The following is a 25,151-nucleotide window of genomic DNA, read 5'->3' as shown; positions in this document are numbered from 1 at the left end:
TAGACTAGATTAGGGAAGCTGGTTGCTCTTGCTCAAATCATTATTCTTTGTTCTCCCATGCCCTAGTAGTTGTGCTCCACAGAAGAAAACCATGTAGTTAGGTAGGGACATCCAAAAGATATGAATGAATAAGGATCTCTATCAATATGTATTTATATAGATATCCTTTTCATTTCATATCTGTATATGGTACGAGACTAAGGAAAGCAATGGAATGGATGATAGAGGGTTGTCGGTGCCCAAAAGCGATGATTGTCCATTTATCCATATGGACCTCATGGCATACTACCACCGCGGCTCCAGCCAGACAGCGATGACTGTCCCCTTATCCATAGGGACCTCGTGGCATACTACCGCTACGACTCCAGCTAGATAGCCGCCCCCTTTCTCTCTTTTGACAGCCTCATGGACGGACGAAAGAAGAAAAGTTATAGAACGGGGAATTTCAAGCCCGTGGAAAATAGTAGATTGAACGCAAAATTTAAAAAAAAAGTGTGTTAAACCAACACACTCATGTTTACCCAAGAGGCATAGACTCTCCCTCTCAGCTACGCTCTAAGTTAGAGATTGCAATGCACACAGTATACTGGAAGATCCTTGCTGCTGGACGAGCAATACATGCACAAACTACTAAATCAATTGATCATCCACAAGGAGCATTCTCCTTTCCATCAACGAGTTCTAAACAGCTGAGATTATCGTGGATCATGTTCACAACACGAGTGCACATCAATCAGTTCTCCTTCAGGAATTTATTCTACATTCCACGTTCACAAAACAGATCCTACTAAATATTTCACGTTAACGGTGATAATTTCCTTCTTCAACAGTAGCAGCGGCGGAATTCCAAATTCTGAAGAATCCTACGTATCAAACACAAGAAGAATGCAGAACAAGCCACACAAGTTTTGAGCTTCGCAACCTTGCCCCAACTATATAAGATGACACGGTTTCAACGATTCAGACTTTGAGTAAATGCAGATCAAGATCCACTTCATTAGCATTTCAGACGAACACAGCCAATCAAACTGGGAAATCACAGTCCCAAGTGCATCATGACAATGCATTTCCCTGAATGCACTAACCAGCTTCAGAGAAAAAAGCAGATCAACGGAGATATCATGCCTCGGGGCAATGCATGATTACCAGATATAAAAAAATATATATCCCCAATTTTAACCGTGTCAGATGGACTCAACTAGCAAAAGCATTATAATGATGTCAACAGCAGAAGAGACTGGGCAATAAACAAGATGGCATTGAATGAGAGAATGCAAATTAAACCATAAAGTTATATATGGAAAATATCAAGATCACAACTCAGTGTACCAGCCAACCTCAACAAATACAAGATAAAATAATCATGCCTACAAGAAACTTACAAAATCTCAGTCTCGCATTTGCAAGGGAGGGAGACCTGCCCCCATTATGATGTTTAGGAATTGCTCGTAAACAATGAAAACATAATTTAAAGACCGGTGCAATGCTCATCCGAATCCCATCTGAAAGAACAGGTTCCGGTTCTCAGAGAACAGAATGTTGCGTGAAATGTTATCTAGCATCTGTTATGCAAGTCTCACTCTCTTACCGTCTATTTTAAACTTTCTGCTGCTTCCCAGCTGCACCCACAAAATATGTTCAAACATATAGGTTCAAAATCTATTTTCTATCACCTGAACTACTGCAATTTACAAAATTAACTGAAGGATGATTCAATATTCAAACAAGCCCCTTATAGGTGAGTTGTGTGTGCATGTGTCCGTATGTGTGTGTGTGTGTGACTGGGTCCTTGCTATATAGCTAATAATCATTTAAGATTAATAAACTGAAAAGATCCATTAAGGGAACATACAATTCCCTTTTAGCATACAAGTTTCATTCTCCATTTTTTTTTAATGAATACCAAGAAACATTGGTTATTTACTTGTAAGAGTCATTACCTAAGGTCTGTTTGCGTCCACAATTTTTTTTCATACATCTTGGACATTATTTTATCTTCAAGATATGCAATTTCACAGTCCCTGCAAAAAAAATCATAGTTGTAGGTGTCTATTGCTTATTTTGAACTTGTAGATATGTTTATCATAGTTTACTATGCAGAAACATGTATTATATCAGGTATTCTTCATGCTCATATATGCTTCTTGGAGAGATCGCAAAATATTCAAGTTTTTTATTAAATCAATTTGATCCAAAGCATGTATTCTAGTAAATAAGCAAGGACAAACACATCTACAGGTTTATATTAAGCACAAAACACCTGCAGCCATGATTTTTTGCAGGGTCCTAACAAATGCATTACTAATATAACCATTTTCATTAATTTTCAGTAAGTAGGATTATACGAGGAAACGGATACTTTCTTTTGAAGCAATTCAGCAACTCTCAAGAGACTTGAGAGATGGTCTAGGGTACTCGAAGGAGCTAGATTTCACAGTAGGGGAACTTTGAATTACCTTCTGTTTCAAATATGACACAGCATCACGATCTGAGGGAAGGTCAGAAAAAACAGAAGCTGAATGTGCCTGAGCAAGCACTTTAAGATCTTTAACCTTCATTGAGTTTCCTGGAACCTGCAACAAAGTTACCAGTGAATAAAAAGGACTAGAAACCTACACATATACTGGTAAATCTTAGCACTTTCTGCTAATCACCTGAGAAAGTATTGCTTTACACAGCTTTTTCAGCTTGGGTTTTGGCTCTGGTTCTGTTTCAATCTCCAAAGACTTCCGCTTCAGTGAACCACCACAATCAACGGAGTCCTCATCATCACTGTCATTAAAAGATGTTTTCTTTCCCTTCCAATAGCTACCAGAGATCTTCTTGGATCGATCTTTGATTCCAAGACCCTGCTTTCCTGAGGTGGCCTTATCCTGCAGATAGGAAGAGAAATATAATGGATTGATGGCATAAAATTGGAAATCTGAGGAAAGAACCAGCTTGGTGACCAACCTACTAGCACAGGAAACGAAAGAAAAACATAACATTGAAGGTTAAAAAGGGCTATCATTCCTTGGTCAAATAAATTCAAAATGTGCAATTAAAAGCCAGACACACTTGAAAAAGGCATGAAATAGGCAACAAGAATGTTTACCTGAACAAGTTTATAAAGATTTTCTTGATCTTGCTCAGCAAACGCAGCAGTGTTTACAGACACACAAGGTTTTCCAGAAACCAGAGATTTCTGTGTTGCACGTTTTTTTCCAAGGAAACCTCCCCAAACAAAACCATGCTTGTGGCCCCACCAATCCAATGGAACATCTTTATTTACAGTTTCTGCCAAAACACGCAAGTAGCATAATTCCATTAATAAATAACCGTATCCAAACTTGTGTGCAGGACCTATTCAAGGAAAAATGGCACTAGACTTGACTTTTAAGAAATAAATCAACAAACAAGGATGGATCTTGATGAGAAAAAAAAGAAGCACCAAATAAGATCTTACTAGCAAATTTCAGTGGGAAATGAAAAAACAAAACATATGAAGATCTACTATTGTGGGCTCCAAATACATAGACTAAGATACTTGTGCAATTGTCTGTACAGAAGTACCAGCATATGTGACAATCATATCATAACCAAAACAAGTGAAAGAATTGTAACAGCAAATATGGGGAGAAGAAAAAACCGCTGAACCATCGGATAAACAGTAACATAATAGTGGAAGTGCCACCAGGAAAACATACAGTTAGAAGCATTACATTCATTGTCACATATATCAGCGATATTATCGCTGTAAATTCAGCAAATGATAATATAGGCAAAATATCGTGATATTTTGAAAATATCTTCAATTTGATAATATCACGATATTATCATGAGAATATCACAATATTTCGCTTGATATTATCATGATATTATCAATTAGTTTTATTGTTTTTATTTATTTTTGCATTTTAATATGTTTTTGTTTTTTTTTACTTTTTTATTATTTCTGTATTTTTTGTCTAAACGTGATATTTTATTACTTATTTTTTATATCCTTTATATTTTTAGCCCCGAGATTTTCCCTAGATTTATCACCAAACTTATAATATCACGAGCAATAGCCTCGCCGAGATAATAGCCAATACCAATATTTGTGACTATGATTAGGGGTGGCAAAATCTGACCCGACCCGCCAACCCGCTTCTTAGCCGGGTTAGGGTTTGGCTTAAACGGGTTCGTGCCGTAAACCGGTCGACCCACCTAACCCGCTTATTAAACGGGTTGTGTTCGTGTTAGGGGTATGCCAACCCGCCAACCCATTTAATAAACGGGTTAGGCGGGCGGGTCAACCCGTTTACACAAACCCGTCAACCCGCAACCCGTTTATATATATATATATATATATATATATATATATATATATATATATATATATATATATATAACCCTAACTCCTAACTTTACACTTTAGTCACCCACCTAACTCCTTCCTACCCAGCCACAGCCGAGAGCCCGAGACCTCTCCTCTCCAGTGGTGGTGTGTGCCTGTGCGGTTATCGTGTCTATGTTATCGGGTCAACCCATTTAATAAACAGGTTGCCGTGTCGTGTAATCGTGTCGCGTCGGGTTACCCGTTTAATAAATGGATCGTGTTCTATTTGCTACATCGGCCCCGTTTAATAAACGGGTCATGTTCGTGTTGAGGTATTCTAACCCGCCAACCCGACCCGATTGCCACCCCTAACTATGATTATATTACATGTAAATGCACAAACCTATGACACACGGATACTCCATATACCCATGTCGACACGGGTACGGGTATTGCACGGTACGCCCCAACCCTTTTTTTGGGTGTTTGATCTCTCTCTCTCTCTCTTGTCTCCCCCAGGTATAGAGGGAGATGAGAGACAGTACCTCTTCCTCCTTCTTCTTATACTTCTTGCAACAATCTGAGAGAGAGAGAGAAAGAGCAAAAAGGGGGGAGGGCCCTTCTCTTTTATAAGATATGTTATATATGGATCTTAATATAGTGGATCCATATATAATCCAGACCCAAACTCTTTCTATCTCTGTTTATATATATATATATATATATAGTCATGTCCCCGTACCCTTATTTTTTGAAATTATTGTATCATATCTTCCGTACCCATGTGATATAGGCACAAACACATAGTTAAAGTACAGTGTAATCTTGGAAGCAAGTGAAGAAGAACTAGGTTCATTCATAAAATAGTGAGCAGCAGCATTTTCCATACAAACACAACTTAAGCCTACAAGACCCCAAAAAAAAAGACTACAAATAATGGCTGCCAATTACAAGAAGGATGATGTGCCAGAGTAATCATATGGCATCTTATGATGCAGACCAGCTATATGTCAATAAAAAAAGGCATGAATTCTGATGCACTCTAGAATGAATACTAATAACCAAAAATACAATTAATTTGAATACATGCTTACCATAGAGGTAACAATGGAACACAAGAATTATAAAATGAATAATTTCATTAAGTATGAAATTTAAATAATGCCAAAAGAAATGCAAAATTACAAACACTCAAACACCAGAAAACTACCCATCACTCTTTCACTTTACAAAGGCACACACCCACCCATATATATAGACACAAGAAGGAAGAAGAGAGAGAGTTTAAAGGAGAGAAGGAGAAGCCTTCTAGCCAATTGACTAGCCTCAAACGGCTGGAACTTAGTCAACCTAGGTTGACTAAGATATATAATATATACAAATTTATATATATATATGTATACATAGTATAAATATACACACCAAAGAATACATCAATTTTAATACTCCTTCAAACTTATAGTGACTCACTGTAAGTTTGAGATTACAAAAAAAGAAACCCATTACATAAAATGTCTTTCATAGACTTCATCATGTTCTTCCATTTGGTGCTTCTTTATAGGATATGCTCCATCACACAGAGGATTTTTAATATTATCAATTCTTGAAAACCTGTAAATAGAGATAACAAAACATCTCACCTACACACACACACACACACACACACACACACATATATATATATATATATATATATATATATATATATATATATATATATATATATATATATATCATAAGAAGATTTTAAAGGCTAACTATATTAGTTATATATTATGGAGAGAGGATGGCCAAGCACACAAACATACAATATATAAAAAATATTTAATAAGTCAATTTAATATTTTTTTAAATCATTTAAAGTAAAAATTAATTTTGAAAAATCATTAACTTCAAATACAATAGTCATTAATCACTTTAATCATCCATAAAAATTATGCACATATATATGTTAAATTGTAATCCATAAGACAATGTATTTTCTAATATATATATTTTATATGTATAAAAGAAGATACATATACATATATATTTCATATATATGTACATGTATCCATCTACTTATATATATAATATATATTTATTTATCGTATTAGCTGTAGGGGTATTTTAGTCATTTTATGCATATTCATGTCGTTGAATATGATTGTAATTCTTCCTTTTAATTTTTCTTATTTTTGTAACTTTTTTCTTTTTTCTTTTATCTTTTTTTATGTATTATTTCTGTACACAGTCAGCCACCCGACTGTTGTACACAGTTAAGAATAAGAGACGTTGGGTTGACTCTCAACGGCTCTAATTAGAGCTGTTGGGAATCAGCCCAACAACTCTTATGAGTTGTTAAGCTTATAAATAAGGGTTGCAAGCCCATTGTAAAGGTATGTATTACAGTAAGGAGTTTTGTCTCCTTAAGCTTATAAACACTGTGCATTTATTGCACTTCTTTTGTGGTGTAAAGCTTATAAACACTGTGCATTTATTTTGTGTCTTGAGTATTTGAAGTATCAAGTTATTTGAAAACTTAATTGTTTGCAAGGATTCTTCACATGGTAGCAAAGCCGTTGAAAATTATTGAAGAAGAAAGGTGATTGTTGAAAAAGATCGTGTGCCTCGAAAGGCGTGCACCTACCTTTCTCTTGATCCTCGACTTGGAGACTCCTTGCAATACATATCGAAAGAATCATACCACATCAAGTAAGTTCTAAAAGACTAGCTTGTGGTAAGATCCTCTTCACTCTATATTTTTTTCTTCTCAAAATGGTGGAAAAAGACTCTCACTTATCTCTTGGGTTCAAACTCAATGACTCAAATTATCATGTTTGGGCCGGTAATATAAAAGCTCATATCAAGGGTAAAGGGCTTTGGGGATATGTTCAAGGCTCAATACCGGAACCGGAACTAATGATTACCTTGGTAGAAAGAGGGGAAATAAAGATTCTTGAAGGTGAAGAGAGAATCAAAGCGCTTGAAGACCATCGTAAGAAGCATAAGGAATGAGAGATGAGAAATTTTAAAATCCTATCATGGATCTTTTCATGCGTTGAAACAAGAATTAATGCCAACATTATCAAATTCAAAAAAAACTCGCAAGCATGGCAATATCTTGAAAAAATGTACACTTCAAAAGACGTGTCCCATAAGTACTATCTTCAAAAAAGAGCCTTGACCCTCCAACAAGGCGAAATGACTATCAGAGAGTATTTCGACATTTCACAGAGTTGTTTCTATTTGAGATGAACTTGTCATGCTTGAGCCCAAATGGAGTGGTGAAGCCATTGAGCTTAGGCATAAACAATTAAAAGAGGATCGTTTTTTCAACTTTTTAAATGGGCTTAGACCCGAATTTGAACAAATACGATCATCTCTTTTATCCGCCTTTACTTCCTCTTCTCTTGAGGATATTACTAAATTAAGTGGGAAAGAGACTCGTATGGGTATAAGCAAAAATAACCCAAGTGTTTTTGCAACACCTTCCAACCAAGAAGAAGGTGAAGGTGTTAATGTCGTTTCAAGACTGGGAAACAATTTGAGAACCTACAAACCTCCCCCACTTAAAAAATCAAAATCAATGAGCAAGGGAAAATAGTGGGCAAGGCGGAAAAAGAAATTATAGCAAAGTTGTGTGTCACTTTTGTAAGGAACTAGGGCACATCAAACCGATTTGTCCAAAATGGAAGAAGTTAGTAGCCATGGCTACCACATCCCAACCCCAAAAGGAAGAAAGTTCATATTCTTCCAATAGAGCTCTTTCTTTGCATCAAATTGTGGAAGCACTTCAACCTCTTCTCAAGGAGACAATTTCTAGAGCCGTCATGTCAACTTTCTCTCCTCTCAGTAAGACTTCTTGGCTTTTAGATTTGGGTGTCTCCTTTCATATGTCTCCAAGTATTTGTTCCTTTTTCGAATATTCAAAAAAAAACTTGTTCATCCTTTGTTTCAACCACGGATGAAACTTCTCTTGAAATCAAAGGAATTGAAAATTTTGAAAAACAAGATTTTTTTTATCCCAAAAATTAGATCTATACCAAAATTAAATTTAAATTTGCTTTCGGTATCTCAACTCTCAGACCATGAATGTGATATAAAATTCTCATCTGATAAATGTTTGATACAGGATCGCCAGTCCCGGAGGTTGATTGGGGAAGGCCCTAGGAAGGGAGATCTATACTATGTCAACTTCCTTCAAATTCCAAAAAACTCTTTTTGTAATGTTGTCCAACATAAAAATATTAATGTATGGCATAAAAAGCTTGGACATCCCAATATTGTTAAAATTTCTTACTTACCTTTTGTTAAACATTTTGTAAAAGTGATTTCACATGTAATGATTGTACTCTTGGAAAGATGAGAAGTTTATCTTTTAATCAAAGATCTATGTTTACAACAAGACCATTTGAAATTGTCCATTCGGACGTTTGGGGACCGGCACCTGTTTTATTAAAAGGGGGGTTTTCGTATTATATGATTTTTGTTGATGATTACACTAGATATTGTTGGATATTTTTTCTTAAGCACAAACATGAGGTTTTTACGACATTCAAAACATATCATATGATGATCAACAATCAATTTAATGGTGACTTGAAAATTCTTAAAACTGACTCTGGAGGAGAATACCTATCAAATGAATTCAAAAGATATCTTGAAAGTTATGGTATTCTCCATCAAAAATCTTGTCCGAAAACACCTCAACAAAATGGATTAGCCGAAAGAAAACATAGACATATCATTGAAACTACTCGAACCCTTCTCATTTCACATAACATACAAAAAAAATATGGGTCGAGGCAGCTCTCACATCTGTCTATCTCATAAATCGGCTTCCATCCAAAAATTTAAACAAAATTTCGCCTTTTGAAATGTTGTACACAAAAGAACCTGATTATAATAGGTTAAGAATTTTTTGATGCAAATGTTTTGTTCTAACAGACAAGAATGACAAGGTTTCCCCAAAAGCTATCACATATGCTTTTATTGGTTACTCCGAAACTCAAAAGGGGTTTTGATGTTATGATATTAAAAACGACAAATTATATGTGTCCAGAAATGTGAGTTTTTTGAAAAATGTTAATGGTTTTGAAAAATGTGAACCGCATGAAGAAAATATAGATTATTCTTTTTTATTTGAGTTATTATCTAGAAATGATGATGCTAGTGATGATAAGTTCACACATAATGACTCTAGTGATAATGAAGTTGAGGAAAATAGCTCTTTAATACACCCATCTACCTATCAACATATTGACGAAGAAACAACTAGAGATCCTATCACATATTCCCATAGAGATAAAAATAATTTTAGAAGTGCAGTAGAAAAATATAACGAATCTAGTGGAGCTACCTCTTCAAATGAGGAAAATCCACAAAGAACTGAGAGAAATAGAAAAGTCCCTTCTAGGTTCATTTCTTATGATTCATTCACACCTAAACATAGAGTTTGCCTTAGTGTCATTCACTCATATGTAGAACCCAACAACTTTAAAGAAGCCAAAAAAAGTATTGAATGGATAGAAGCTATAGAGAATGAACTTAGAGCTCTCAGAAAAGCGAAAACCAGAGAATTTCAAGATTTTCCTAAGGGTAAGAAAACCATAGGGTGTATATGGTTGTTTAAGGTCAAAACCAAGAGCGATGGATCTCTAGAAAGATATAAAGCTCGTCTAGTAACCAAAGGATATAGTCAAGAAAACGAGATTGACTATGAAGAAACATTTGCCCCTGTTGCACGAATGGTCACTATCAGATGCCTTATTATCATCGCTTCTATTAAAAAATAGAACATCTACCAAATGGATGTTAAAAACGGCTTTTTAAATGGCGATCCTAATGAAAAAGTGTATATGGATGCTCCTCCAGGAATAAAGACTCTTAAAGAAAAAGTATTTAGTCTTCAAAAAGCACTTTATGGACTAAAACAAGCCCCCAAGGTTTTGTATGATAGATTTAACTCTGTAATGTTGAAAAATGGTTTCTCCTCATGTTTTACTAACATCGCTTTATTTGTCAGAAAATCCAACACAAGAATAGTAATATTGCTTTTATATGTCGATGATATGTTAATAATAGAAAGCGATTCTAAAAGAATTAAGAGCATAAAATCTATTTTAAAAGATAAATTTGAAATGTCTGACTTAGGATTTCTGACCTACTTTCTGAGAATTGAAGTTGGATATTCACATAGAGGTTATTTTCTATCTCAAACTAAACTTGCTTCTGAGATTCTTGATGATAAAATTTGTGAAACTCCTACTATAGTAAGAACCAAAATGAAAATTGATGATGAAACTTTTCTCAAAGACCCCACTCCCTACAGAGGCTTGTAGGCTCCTTGATGTATATGAGTATTACTAGACCAGATATTTCACATGCAGTTCATACTGTCAGTCAATTTCAACATGCACCAACATTTGTTCATATGAGTGCAATTATGCAGATCATCAGATACATAAAGGGATCGTTGAATAAGAGAGTATTTTTATCATCTTCTTCTGAATTAAATTTAATAGCTTATACTGACTCTGATTGGGGAGGTGATCCAAATAACCGTCACTCCACCACTGGTTTTTGTGTGTTTTTAGGAGACTCACTAATCTCATGGAGATGTAAGAAACAACAAAAGGTATCGTTATCCTCTACCGAAGCTGAATACCGAGCCATGACAACTACTACCATGAAGAATGTATGGATTCATCATCTACTAGAAGATATGAGGATTAATGTAGAAGGGCCCACCAAGTTATGCTGTGATAACAAGAGTGCAATTTATATTACCAAAAATCACACATTTCATGAGCGGACCAAACACATCGAGATGAACTGTCACTATGTCCGAGAAGCATATCTAAAAGGAGTCATAGATCTTCCATATGTAACTTAAGAATATCAGCTGATAGTTTTCTTCACCAAATCGTTGTGCTCTCCGCGATTCAACTTCCTTCTTGGCAAACTTTTGGTCATTATGCCCTAAGTTTGAGGGGGGGTGTTAAATTAAAATCCATAAGATAATGTATTTTCTAATATATATTTTATATGTATAAAAAAAGATACATATACATATATATTTCATATATATATATGTGTACATGTATCCATCTACTTATATATATAATATATATTTCCTTCTTGTATTAGTTGTAGGGGTATTTTAGTCATTTTATGTATATTCATGTCGTTGAATATGATTGTAATTCTTCCTTTAATTTTTCTTATTTTTTTAACTTTTTTCTTTTTTCTTTTATCTTTTTTTATATACTATTTCTGTACACTCTTAAGAATAAGAGACCTTGGGTTGACTCCCAACGACTCTAATTAGAGTTGTTGGGAATCAGCCCAACAACTCTTATGAGTTGCTAAGCTTATAAATAACGGTTGTAAGCCCATTGTAAAGGTATGTATTACAATAAGGAGTTTTGTCTCCTTAAGCTTATAAACACTGTCATTTATTGTACTTCTTTTGTGGTGTAAAGCTTATAAACACTGTGCATTTATTTTGTGTCTTGAGTATTTGAAGTATCAAGTTATTTGAAAACTTGATTGTTTGAAAGGATTCTCCACAATATATCTATCACAAAAAACACATTAATGCATAATAGGCATGTATTTTCAACATTATCAATACCATGAAGAAATAACACACAAAGGAGTATAAATAACAAATCATTTTTACACAATGAAAGATAAAAAATGATTTCAATCACTCAATAAAGATTTAAGAAAAGTCAAATACATAGATCAATTTCATTTTAGAAACAATATTAGCCATACAACTAAAAAAGGTCACTTATGGAAAAATTTTAAGAGATAACAATGAAAATCTTTCAAGAACACATGCTTAGAAAACTAACTAATAAAACCAACAATATCTCAAAGAAATGTCACAAGGGCTACAATGAGATATCAATACTATAGTAGTCACTTATGAACCACAGGAATACACACTAACTCACAAGGTAAAACTAATATATCATTCATTAACAGATGCTTAGAAAGCATTAATTAAACTTATGCAAAGCACGCAAGACAATCAATCATGGAACAAATTTAAAATATCCTTGATCATGCAGCTAAGCATATTTAATGCAAGAAAATATTTCAATACTCATTTCTCGTATAAGAACAAATGAGTTTAGAAAAATTACGAAGATATTTAAAAATCTTATATAACACAATGAATGATATTTGTAAATCTTAACACTAGTTTGACCACCACAAGCAATCGCCTCACTAGATCTCTAATCCTAAAAAATCAAGTGTATCAGCTACTACAACAAGAACACAACCACAATATCACTAAAGGGCTAAAACACACAAAACAATGTGAATAACCAACATCTCTTTTCTACATATAATAACACTTAAAACAAATGTATCAGCGACTAGATCAAGAGTACAATAGGTGCACATAACTCACCACATTGAACAAAAATATATCTTTTTTTTACATAAAATGATACTTAAAACAAATGTATCAGCGACTAGAACAAGAGTATAACCAATGAGTGCACATAACTCACCACATTTAAAACATCATCTCTTGTCTACATATGACACTCAAAACAAGTGTATCAATTACTAGAACAAGAGTATAATCGCAATGCCACTTATGGGCTAAACAAACACACAAAAGTATGAATAAACATCTCTTGTCTAATATAATGACACTCAAAATAAGTGTATCGACTACTAGAACAAGAATATTATCCCAATGCCACTTACGGGTTAAACACACACAAAAGTGTAAACAAATATCTCTTGTTTATATATAATGACACTTAGATACGAGGCATAACAGGAGAGAACAAAAAAAGTAAAAGAGCTTGTAATGAAAACAAACTAATGCCATTAAGAAGAATAAGAATATCAATCTTTCAAAACAACATGATTTAAAAAACATAACACATGAAAAACAAGATATCAAGCATCCAATAATATAACAATGGCAAACAAATGAGTGGTAAAATATACTAATAAAAACCGAGGTCAATCACCTGTCAGTTAGTCACATACCTATAGTGACAAGATGACATGAGGTGCACATACAACTCACCCCGACGACCAACTCGAATTTCCAACAACAATGAGTTCAGAGATCAACCAACCATCAATCAGACCCAAGGTAAATGACAACATATCACTCGTATACTTGAGAATCTAGATTGATAAGATAATTTGAGGTGCAAACATAACTCACCTCAACGGCTAACTCCGACCCAATAACAACAAGGCCAAAAACCAATGATGCATTATATAAAATTTAGTGACGGGCAATTCAAATGACATAAAAAGGCAATACATACTCAAAAAAAACAATTTCCAAAAAATGAGTTCATATATAAGAACTGGTTTGAAAAAACAACGTTTCAAATCAAATCCAATAAAGGTAGATGAAAATATAGTGCAATCATATGCACAAGATATCAATTGATGCACTCATATGCATGGTCAATACAAGCAAGTCTACTATGAGACAACAAAGACATACATCATTAAAAGAGGGCCAAACCATTTATTTCTCAAAGAAAAAATATAACAATATATTTAGAGATTCAATAGCATGCATAACTATCACCAATCATGAACTCACATGTGTTACAATAAATATAAGATTTTTAAGGAGCATGTAATAAAATATCATAATGCATAAGAATCTTCTAAAGGTTACAAAAGTACACAAGCACTTGCACACCGCAAACAAGAGGCAAAAACAAACCCACAAAGAGGACATAAGCACAATAACCACTTAGGGGCTTATAGTAACACTCACAACATGAAAAATATAATCTTTATTTACTTACAAATGAACACAAAATGCATAATACATTCAAAATTATTTTATGCATGCATATTTTCTCTCATCTCTTTTGAATATATTATTAATTGTGGTTTGTCGTGCTTCTTTGTTCACAAATTGGTCCATGGGACTAGATCTGCTTATTTTTGTCATACTACTTGATCCACTGGTATTCACATTATCGATCGTTGATGATGCTGAACCAAAATAAACAGTCATCCTCATTTATAACTTGCTTTGTTCCTCAAATTGTTTCCTTTCCTTTAGATGATTCCGAAAAAACCTTTTCACTTCAAATGGATTATTCCATCCAATAGTAACCATATAGACTAGTTGTGGCATATACCTAGGAATATAATGCAAGAAGTTATTAAATCAACATTATACACAAGCCATCAACTTGAGGATAATTTTTACTCAATAAGAAAATTTTCAAAAAAGGCAATATCACTTAAACATACATGGAATAATGCATTCTCATGATGATAGAAGGACCTTATAAATGCATGAAAAATATCCATGTTATCACTAAAGACACTACTACGTGAAAAAATTCTAAGGTTCATAATCTAAAGTTCACAAAAAAAATCATGATTGGTCATATAATTAAAATTATTAAGGAAACATATGATACACAAAATCTCAAAGATAAGCCATGTAAAAACATATATGAGCATAAGAACAAGCATATACATGCGTTAATAGACATTCAAGGGAGAAAATAACATAAAAATTTAGTATTTTGAAAAACATGAGGCACATATAAGAAGAATATAAGAAGTGCATGCTTTTGTAAAATATATTTTTTCAATATACATATCCATAATCTAAAACATATACTTTATATATCGAGTCAACAAATTCTAATTTAAAAAAAAATACATTTTAATATAATCTTTTTAACGATACCTACCATACATATGAAACCAAAAGGACCAAAGATACACACTGGAATGTGAGGACCTTGAATTCATACCATACGAATCTTTTCCAAGACCGCGATGCCTCACTCAGATACCTTGTCATGAAAAAAAATACACGAATCCCGATGCACTCCCGAATGGATACCAAGAACAAAGAATACAATGTATTTGAATACATACTCACCATAAAAGTAACAATGGAGCATAAGAATTATAAAATGAATAATTTTATTAAGTATAAAATTTAAATAATACAAAAAGAAATGCAAATCTCACTACAAACACTCAAACACCCTACAACTATCCATCACTCGCTCACTTTACAAAGGCACACACACCCACTCATATATACACAAGAAGGGAGAAAAGAGAGTTTAAAAGAGAGAAGGAGAAGCCTTCTAGCCGTTGGACTAGCTTCCAACAGCTAGAACTTAGTCAACCCAAGTTGACTAAGATCTAAGTCACACAAACTCGGCTAAAAGGTCGACGCACCCGCGTCGACACGCCCTGACACGGGTGCGGCTTCGGACATGGGGCAAACACGGTCAACTAAGTGTCGGACTCGGTCAATGCACCGGGGCCGACTCCGTCCACATTTTGGACTTGGTCAACTTTGACTGAGTCTATTTTTGTCCATTTATTAAAATTAATTTGGACTTGAGTCGGGTCCAGATCCAGACCTGACCCGGATCCAAGACGGTATCGAGGTCAGATCTTATTATTGTTATATATATATATATATATAGTCGTATCCCCGTGTCCAAAATTTTTGAAATTGCTCTGCACCCATGTTGCACTCGTACTCGCACCTGCACCCATGTGACATAGACTAAGATATATATAATATATATAACTATATGTATTATATATAAATAAATATATATATATATATAAATCTATATAAATATATACATATATATTATATTAATATATATACATATGTATAAATATACACACCAAAGAATACATCCATTTTAACTAGGGGTGGCAATCGGGTTGGCGGGTCGTGTCGACGGGTTGGCGGGTCAGCATACCTCAACACGAACCCGACAGGTTTATTAAACGGGTCGGTTGTGGCAAACACGAACCCGACCCATTTATTAAACGGGTAACCCGACCCGACACGGTTAACCCGTTTAATAAACGGGTCGGGTAAACAGGTTGGCAGGTCGGGTTCAGGGTTTTGACGGCCTTTAACGGCTTAACCCTAGCAATTTTGAAAAGTTGGAGGGGGTGTCCTGTCATTTTCCTTTGGAATTTGCGGACCCCACACAGGAATCTTGACAGACACATAACGTGGCTTAATTAACTTGTCCCATTTTTTTATGGGAGGTGATTGGTGGACCCCACAAGCACTAAAATTTTTAACTTGTCGCATTAAATCATAAACAACATGAATTTAAAACTTTGGCGGGGGCAAGGGATCGGTGGACCCCATGGGCATTAAAAATTTTAACCCGCCAAAACCATTTTACATTGAAAAGTTTACGGGTTGGCGGGTTAGCGGGCGGGTTGGCGGGTTAGCTTCGGGTAAACGGGTTGACCCGCCCACCTAACCCGTTTATTAAACGGGTTGGCGGGTTGGCATACCCCTAACACGAACCCGACCCGTTTATTAAACGGGTTAGGAGGGTTGACCCGTTTACGACACGAACCCGTTTAAGCCAAACCCGAACCCGCCTAAGAAGCGGGTTGGCGGGTCGGGTCAGAAATTGCCACCCCTAATTTTAGCACTATCGTCCTCCTTTTCTTATGATCTCGAATTTGCTTGGTTTTCTAAAGAAATTCAGCACTTTTCCAACATAGTATGTTGGAGCAAATCTTTGACTTTTAGTCAGATTTACAAGAGATATCACATCCAAACAACTTCGATAGTTACATTTGATATAATTGATGCTTAGCTGCTAGTGAATCGGCACTCCTCAGCCAAAAGATAAGTGGTTTCCTTTCCCCTTTCTTTTCAATCCTCTTGACAGTCAACTTATGAGACAGCCCTTGGATGTGAACCCAAGGTCCCTAGAGGCTAAGATGATCCAACCTTACAATCTAACCAGCTTGTGCAATCCAAAAGATAAGCACCGCAGCCAAAGGCAAGGGACAAGCTGGCACTCACACCCATGTGAGGTGAGACACTCGCCACCATCAGCCCAGGTGTCACCTTAACAAGCCTTTTTCTTTTTTCAGCATGTGTGTGGATGTGCATGCATGCGTTTTTGCACACACGAGTGTGCACCAATTGTGATAAGCTTGCTAAACACAAAAATCCTTTTCTTTTTGTGAATTTGAATAAGAAAAATCATCCTTTAAACAACTCATAGTTTGGAGAAATTTCTTATTCTTTATAATAAAAAAATGGTAAAAATCACAAACTTGAAAAACATAAGAAAAGACAAATACCCCCTAACAAACTAATACGACTAAGCCACAAAATAAACAAAGAAAGAGAATGAAAAAACCAATAAAATCCCAAGTAACTCTGACCCTTGCACAAAATTATCAGCATACATGAATAAGGATGTAGAAAGTACAAGCATTCTGTTTATTCTTATTTGTATGGACTGGTCTCCTTTATGTTAACGCAAGTTAGTGTATTCCTATAACCGTGGCCCTATGTCACAGGGACTCACCATTTTGGGTGTGTTACCAATGACACAACCAGATACGTGATGTGACACAGTTTGTATCTTTACGACATGGGAGTGGACATGGGGTTGACCGCATCCAACACGGTCAAACTCGTGTCATAGGTTTTCCACATCCAGTTTTTAAAAACAAAATTTAGAAACAGAAGAAGTACATAAGAGTTGGACTTTTTTGCTGCATCCACTGTTGCACACTGCACAATGGTTGCACGTTGTACAATGCAGACAAATGTCTACATTGATTGCACAGCTGAACAACTGGCTACAGTGCTGCTACCCATCCATTTACCACTTTTTATAGTAGAGGAAAAGGCAAACAGCCATCTACTCTGGTCGATACAGGACTAAACTCATGCTCACGTCTTATCATGTGCTGGTGAAATTCTTCCAGTCTTTCATTGCTGTCATGTATCACTTATGGAAGAATGGATTAAATCCTTAAACCTGCATTATCAAGGATATCCATGTCCACACAATCAAAAGGAAATAATTTCTTAGAAGTTTCAAACTGTAGACTTTTGAATATATGTACATTATTTTTTTGAAAGGCAAGCTGGGGGTTAGAGTCGTTAGACAAACCCTCACCAGTTATTATTCAACGTACCAGTTTTGAACCTGCAACATCCCACTACAAGGAGACGTGCATTGACAGATCCTACCAACCGTGCAGAGCCCCATTGGTACCTTGGATGACATCTCTACATTCAGATTGTTGACCCCACAAAATTTGACCAGTTCATGGACTGAATTGAACAAGTGTCATTCCAAGAGATGTAGTGGCACTTTTTTTTAAATACTATAATCACTTGGACCTGATCCGATGAGCTAACTCAAAAGCCCCATTCTCAATTGTATTAACTGGCCAGCAAAGGCCCCAATGGGGGTTGGCATAGTGGGGGTGGGGCCTTGGCTGCTAGATGGGCAGTCAAGGTTCAATTATCATGGGCATCGTCCCTCTGTGCAAGCCAATGCGGGCACAGGCCCTGGGGGCAGGGATCTTAGCCTCGGAGTTTTATGCTGCCCGCACGACAACCGTAGGTATGGCAGGCTGAGCCAGTGCGACTAGGTCTTTGTGCCGAGTGTGGTTTCTTCGGGTTATAAATTAAGAAAAAAAAACTGGCCAGCATAGGCATGAGGGCTCAGCCGATGTTAGAATGGTGACCCCAAGCTGTCTCATCAAGCTAAGATGGCTCATGTACACCACTTCATTTGGTGGTGATCAAATAAATATAGAAAATTATATATATGTGTCCTTATGTTCTATTTTTGAGAATTTTCTTGAATGTGTCACGTACCCGGACGCGCTCGTGTCTTTGTGACAAAGTCGTGGCCAGATTCAACTCATGGCCTCAGCAAAAAAAACAGATTCTAATAAATCACACATCATACATATATCCCAACCATCAGAAGCATGGTATAACAGTAATAGAAGTCTCAAGAATTGCAAAAACCAGCCAAGCACATGTAGAAAGCAACCATAGAAAAGAAAAAACTTGCAAGGATATTGATATTCCTGAGCTAATTTCACCCAGTGAAACAGAAGCACAAACCAAAAGAAACAAGAGTTAATTGAGAAATTTTTCATGAGTTACCTTCCGCATGGTTATCAGAGATCTCTGACACCTTTAAGGACTCGTCACCTTGGAATGCGTCTTTACTAGGTTTGTTTGTGCTACCCTAAATTAAAAGCAAAACATTTCTCAAGTTAAAGAGAGGTAAGAATCATGAAACTTTAACAGGCAACACGATGGAATTATGGCCAAGTCAAGAAAATAAATATATGATTCAATGAAATTCCAACTGAACAATCCTTCTCGAGCAAGCAGCTATTCTTGAACTAATCAAAGAACAAAACATCAGCATCACTATCAGCAAGCAAAACAAAGAAAAAAGAGGGCATTTGAGAACACGGCCAAATATAGAAACACAGTCCTATAAGCAAGCAAAACAAAGAAAAAAGAAGGCATTTGAACATGGTCAATCATAGAAACACAGCCCTTTCAGTGAAACCAAAAAAAAAGAAAGTTTGAGACCCCTGACTAGTATGTAAAGAATGTCAATTCAAAATCCACAGCCTTATGTGAGATGAGCAATAGACCATTTAAGACAAGCACAAAAAAAAACAAGTATAACAATGGCCTCCGTTCATATGGTTGTCTTGATATAAAGCCAATATTCTCAATAAAAAGAAGTCAATATGTGAGGTTGATGTACCATCACACTGTATGACCATGCACCACATCATATTAGTTAATCCAGTCAAGTAAATCCTCAAAAAAAGAAAAGCAAGTCTAATATAATATGAAAAATGCAAATTACAATGGAGTGACTTTGAGGGCAGGAACTAACAAAGAACTTGCACATCGGAATTTTGTTTAAAAAAATGTATAGGAAAAAGGTAACTTTTACTTCAACTGCAAATTGCCGAATCTAAATGAATGAATTTCAGGAAAAAAGAAAGAAATCAAGAAATATGAAGTAACTAGGTCAAATGAATCTAACACAGGTGAAGATCGGGAAGAAGTGCCACCAAATTTATTGATATAGCATGTCTTCTTATACTTACTAGTTATTAAGCAAATGTATGTATGTTTGATATATATATCATAGACACTAGCCAACTTTCTTCAGCAACCTATAGTCATGCAATCACATTCATCTGATTAACTATAGTTGAGAATGTTTAACAGTGCTTAGTGTGCTTGTTCTGGTGTCAACACTGGAAAAATTGAAACTAATCTAACCAAAATCAGCTTCTAGAAACAAGTGTAACATAACTTTTATAGTGTCTTCAGCACAAAGCACATTTTACAGCAAAACTACAATTTCAAATGAACAGGTTTATAAAGACAGCAGCGGCAAGATTTTCCAAACCATCTGAAGCAGAAACAAAGACTTATCTGAAGATTCAATTGAATGATATAACCGAGAAAAGACATATTTGAAATGAACATGTCCGGAAATTTACCAGAATCTCTTGAAGATCCTTCTCTGAATATGCATTCACAAACTTCCCTTTCTCTCTTTTCTTGTATCTAAAAGAACAGGCCATGTCAGTTTGTAAACTATATTAGCAAAGACACAATGTTTAAAAATCTCTTTTCAGGAAACAAGATACTAATAATTAACCTTCCTTGGGGTCGAGTTGATTTCAGTGCAGGGACCTCTTCTGTTTTGCTGCTGCGCGCATTTTCTAGAAGTTTTTCTGTTCCTCCAGCAAGCTAAGCAATGTGAAACTCAATTTGTGACTAGGAGAAAAAAAGGATAAGACTTGTAACACTTACCAGTACCCTCATTTTTATCCTCATTTTCTGGTATTTGCTGCCAATCAGAAAAGCAAACTGAGATTAGTGAAGAATGAAAAACAATTAGCAAGTTCCTGCCACAAAAGGCAATTTAAATGCATTTATGAAATGCCAATGAGTTCAAAATTCCCCAAAGAAGAAAGAAAATAGGAAACAATGAACAAGAAATCACCACTGCCAATCTTTTCAGAATCTCATCAAACGTGGAAGTATCAAATGCCCATTTATCAGCAGCCTTATCCAAACCTACACCTATACAGTAGGCCAAAAGAGTTAAGCCAGAAAATATTAACTAGATTTCAAAACATTGAGAGTTACACCATGCATAAAAAAAAAAGGCTGACAAAACCTGTTGTATCTTGCTTCTTATTGACCTTCAGATGTTCTTTAATTCCTTGTTTGTCCTTTCCAAGGCCTTCACCTTCTTCCCAGCCCTGGCAATGCATACTTGTGTAAATAACAAAGGAAACAAGAGACCTAAAGAACATGCAAAAGACTCATCAAGGTGGCACTGAAACACAGTCTACATGCTTCTGCTTATTGCCCAAGACAATCAAACCAACTAACCAAGAACAAAAGTAACTTGGAGTACAGTTGATAGGAGCCTAAATGATAAAATCATAAAAGTGTATTCAAGGTAATTATGAGCACTTTCTATTGTTTCAGAACTCTAATTTTAAAAATTTGAAGTTATTCTTTCAGAAATTGGAAGGATAGGCAAAAGTCATCCTGCTCGTAATCAATTGAAAAAACTGCCACAACTATCCAATCTTTCACGACATTGGTCCACTGACGGAGACATCTAGTAGTCAATCCAACCATGTGAGATCTCTATGTACATTAATCACAACAAGGGTTCTCCACCCAATCTTCACCATCAAGAGAAGAATCCATCATTATCAACTACATGCTTCAGGCGAGCATACCTGGCAGAACTGAACTGCAGGCCACTTGATAAATGATTGCCAGCACATTGTATCTTCTGTTGATCAACCACAGAACTAGACCATTTGCTTTTTTAGATGGGACTAAGCACAAGCAACTTTTACCTTTTTGTATTATGTTCAATTTGGCCACTTAATGGCTTCAAAATGTAGGACTCTCAACATCAAATTTACAATCCATCCTATGTAATCAGATAGACACTTCATTTTCCCTTTTGCACACATGTTGGACGGGTACCATGTGAGTCACAAGATAGCACATTCCATGAAACTCAAATATCTTTTTTTCGAAACATGAATAGAAAGTTTGGAACACGAATAGACATGCACATGCAAAATCACATAGTCCATTTAACATCAAAAAATTAGTTCTCATTTTCAAAACTATGGGCTGAAAGTCTGTTATTGAGTCAACCAGGCACACAAAAGAATATATTAATTAAATATTTATGTGCATGAGTTTTGAAGCACCCTTTTTAAAAAGTAACTACGTATGTTGTGTAGTTATCAAATACCCTTGGCCCCTGGTTGCATTATCCAATAAAAATCAATGATTTGGAATTTTGAAATTAGTTAAAAGGTAACAAAAGTTGGCAAACACATGGCACTTATTTAACCCCAACAGGAGCATATAGTTTTTCTGGATCCCTTTTAGGGTTTATATCATTTGGCAGCGGATAGAAGTGAACTCAAAGTATGTGCGTTGGAATCAGTTTACATACAGGGCACACACAAGTTTCCACCTTATTCAATTAGCAGATGATATGGTTAAAAACAATGAACTGCACCCAAACATCCCAAACTGTAGGAGATCTCCATCAAATGCAGGAATTCAGTAATCATCAGCATGCTTAATGTTAATTTTGTCATCAGCTAAATGAATCCGTGCCCCAAAACATCACACTGAATAAACTAGCTCTGCTTTGATAGCTAAGTTTCCCTTCCAAACCTTCACAAACATTATTGAAATATGTGCAAATTTCAAAATGGCCGCAAAGACCATTACATACCATCACCCATGCTATTTGTTGGCAGCATGATTCTATTAACAAAGAGAGTGGAATCCCAATCACTGCACATTTCTCAAGGCATTCCCTACTTAAAGTTGCCAACAGAACGATTATGATATTGTTCCAAAAGCCCCTCCATGCCAGTGGAGTGAATAATATACACGGTTAAATATGATAAAAAAAGGACAATGAGAGATAATAACTAAGTAAAATCTTGCACAATAACCACTTCATCTGTTCACTGAAATTATCCCATTTGGTGGGATACATGAAGAAAATTTCGCATATTTTCCCACCAATCTCATTCAATCTCCTCAGTGGCGATACGTCAAGAAACAATAAACTCATTTAAGCAAACACACAAGCAATACTTTGATGAACATCACCATCTAAAAAAACAAAATTTGTAATTTACAGAATTCATGTGTCACACATGATTATGCTCCATCAGAATTAAGCTAAACAATGACTTGGAAACCTTTCCAACGAAATAGATGCCCATCATCCACATCGGACGATCAAATTACTCCTTATTTCATGATATCTTCCGTACGAACCAAACGCACGCCCACGAAAACGATTGCTTAAACAGTAGGATGTCATCCGAACAGACCCAACCACAATCATGTTCGAAAGAACTTTTCATGTCTGCCACATGATTCTTTTCGAATAAATCCCTCGCTAAATTCAAATATCAAACATAATCAAGCAGATACTCAGTTGATCCATCAAGAGAAAAGCAACCGATTAAATATGAAACTCCGCAAGGATCATCATGTAATCAAGGGAAGTAATGACCATAGCTACCGAACTTACCTTTTTCTTCACTTTCCGAAACCCGAATGAACCGAAAACAGTAGAAACTAGTGGAATTGTTACAGAAAGGATAAAGAAGAGAAGAGGAAAAACAGAAACACTAATCACAGGAGAAACCGGAGAAATCTCTTGGGGTTTAGGGTTTCGTACGGCGAATCGGAGGGGGAAGAAACGTACCATTTGCTTCATGAGGCGGAAGGCAGCCGAGTCCCGGACGACTCCGACGTATCGGAGAGGCGCCTCCGGTGCCGCCATCTCGCCGCCGGATCGAGCGGCGAAAGAGAGGAGGAAAAAGAAGGCGGTCGGGGACTTCAAATGGAGGGGATCGAATGTACCATAACATCGCGTTGCATGCATTTTGGACATAAAAAAAATCCGGTCCGTCCCTCTTGGCGATGGACGGCTCTGTTGACGTGCGATGGTTGAGTGTGTGGGAAGGGTGCGTCGGTTACGCCGAGCTTCCTACGGATCGGGTCTGGACCTTTTCTAATTGGTCCGATAAGGTCCGGTGGGCTGCATGAATTGAATTGGGCTTGGGCAGTTTTCCAGCTGGGCTGGGGTAAATTAAGGATCTGATCAGTCCATTTCATCAAATTTCATATAAAATAAGGATCAGATCATAGAAAAAAATAATATTCATTTCTAAATAAGTACTTTGTTTATATATTTTTATATCCTTACGTTTTGGTCCAGGAATTACAGTGAACTAAGGGTGTCAATGGGTCGGATCTAGTTCAGACCCAGGTGAGTCCGAACCCAGATCTTGTGGTGGTGGTACTGGGTCCGGACCCAGATCCTATCGAGTTCCCCTTAAGAAAAAACAAACTGAATCCTATAAAGATTACATGAACCGGACCCGGTCCATACCTGGTAAAATAAAAAAATTAACTTTTCTACCGGTACTCTGTTCGGACCTGAGTCCGGTATGAAATTTCACAAACCTTAACCGACTCCATATCGGATCCTTTGGGTCTGACCCGATTTCTAACCAGATTTCCTTTTATATCACCAAACCCTGACCCTGTATTTTATGCATTTTAAAAGTCAGAATTAAGGTACATGGGTTATATTGAAGTGATAAAGTTTTCTTTTATGTTTTACTTCACTTTTGCCATGTAAAGTACAATCCTTGTGCGTGTCTTTACTTGCAAATTTCTACAAAAACCAAAATGCCATTCCAACTTTGTGAATACTTGATTAACTTGTAACAATAATTACCTCTCACTCCAATGAGGTGTGTGTGTGTGTGTGTGTGCATTTTTTTTTAATTAGTTAAAGTTTTTTCCATTTCTTTTAGCATTTAAAATAAGATATATTTTAGATGTTGGAAGCTTTATTTGATTGTTTGTGTAAATATGATAATTGACTTTTAAGATCTAAGATGTGCTAATTTGGTATTTTCTCATCTAGAAGGATTGCTT

General features: G+C 35.9%; 1 protein-coding gene across 2 annotated transcripts; it reads right to left on the bottom strand.

Moving 5' to 3' along the window:
* Window positions 1-1,264: 1,264 nt before the first annotated feature.
* Window positions 1,265-24,041, bottom strand: LOC149832986 (D111/G-patch domain-containing protein). Of its 2 annotated transcripts, none has more exons than XM_090014824.1 (11): window positions 23,908-24,041; window positions 21,310-21,394; window positions 21,133-21,212; window positions 20,940-20,976; window positions 20,785-20,860; window positions 20,624-20,690; window positions 19,248-19,332; window positions 3,095-3,276; window positions 2,655-2,873; window positions 2,457-2,573; window positions 1,265-1,619 (listed from the first exon to the last, which is right to left on the bottom strand). In XM_090014824.1, the coding sequence occupies exons 1-11, from the start codon at window positions 23,983-23,985 to the stop codon at window positions 1,566-1,568; spliced, it is 1,080 nt and encodes a 359-aa protein (XP_089870950.1). In that variant the 5' UTR covers window positions 23,986-24,041; the 3' UTR covers window positions 1,265-1,565. The 2 variants fall into 2 exon arrangements, with proteins under 2 accessions (XP_089870950.1, XP_089870951.1); XM_090014825.1 differs by lacking the exon at window positions 1,265-1,619 and adding an exon at window positions 1,832-2,021.
* Between the last annotated feature and the right edge of the window lie 1,110 nt (window positions 24,042-25,151).

This window comes from Nuphar pumila, chromosome 7 (genome assembly GCF_984573655.1).
Source record: "Nuphar pumila chromosome 7, dmNupPumi1.hap1.1, whole genome shotgun sequence".
Taxonomy (NCBI): Eukaryota; Viridiplantae; Streptophyta; class Magnoliopsida; order Nymphaeales; family Nymphaeaceae; genus Nuphar; species Nuphar pumila.
Note: the sequence above shows the minus strand (reverse complement) of the source record. Positions and strands in the feature narration are given on the sequence as shown.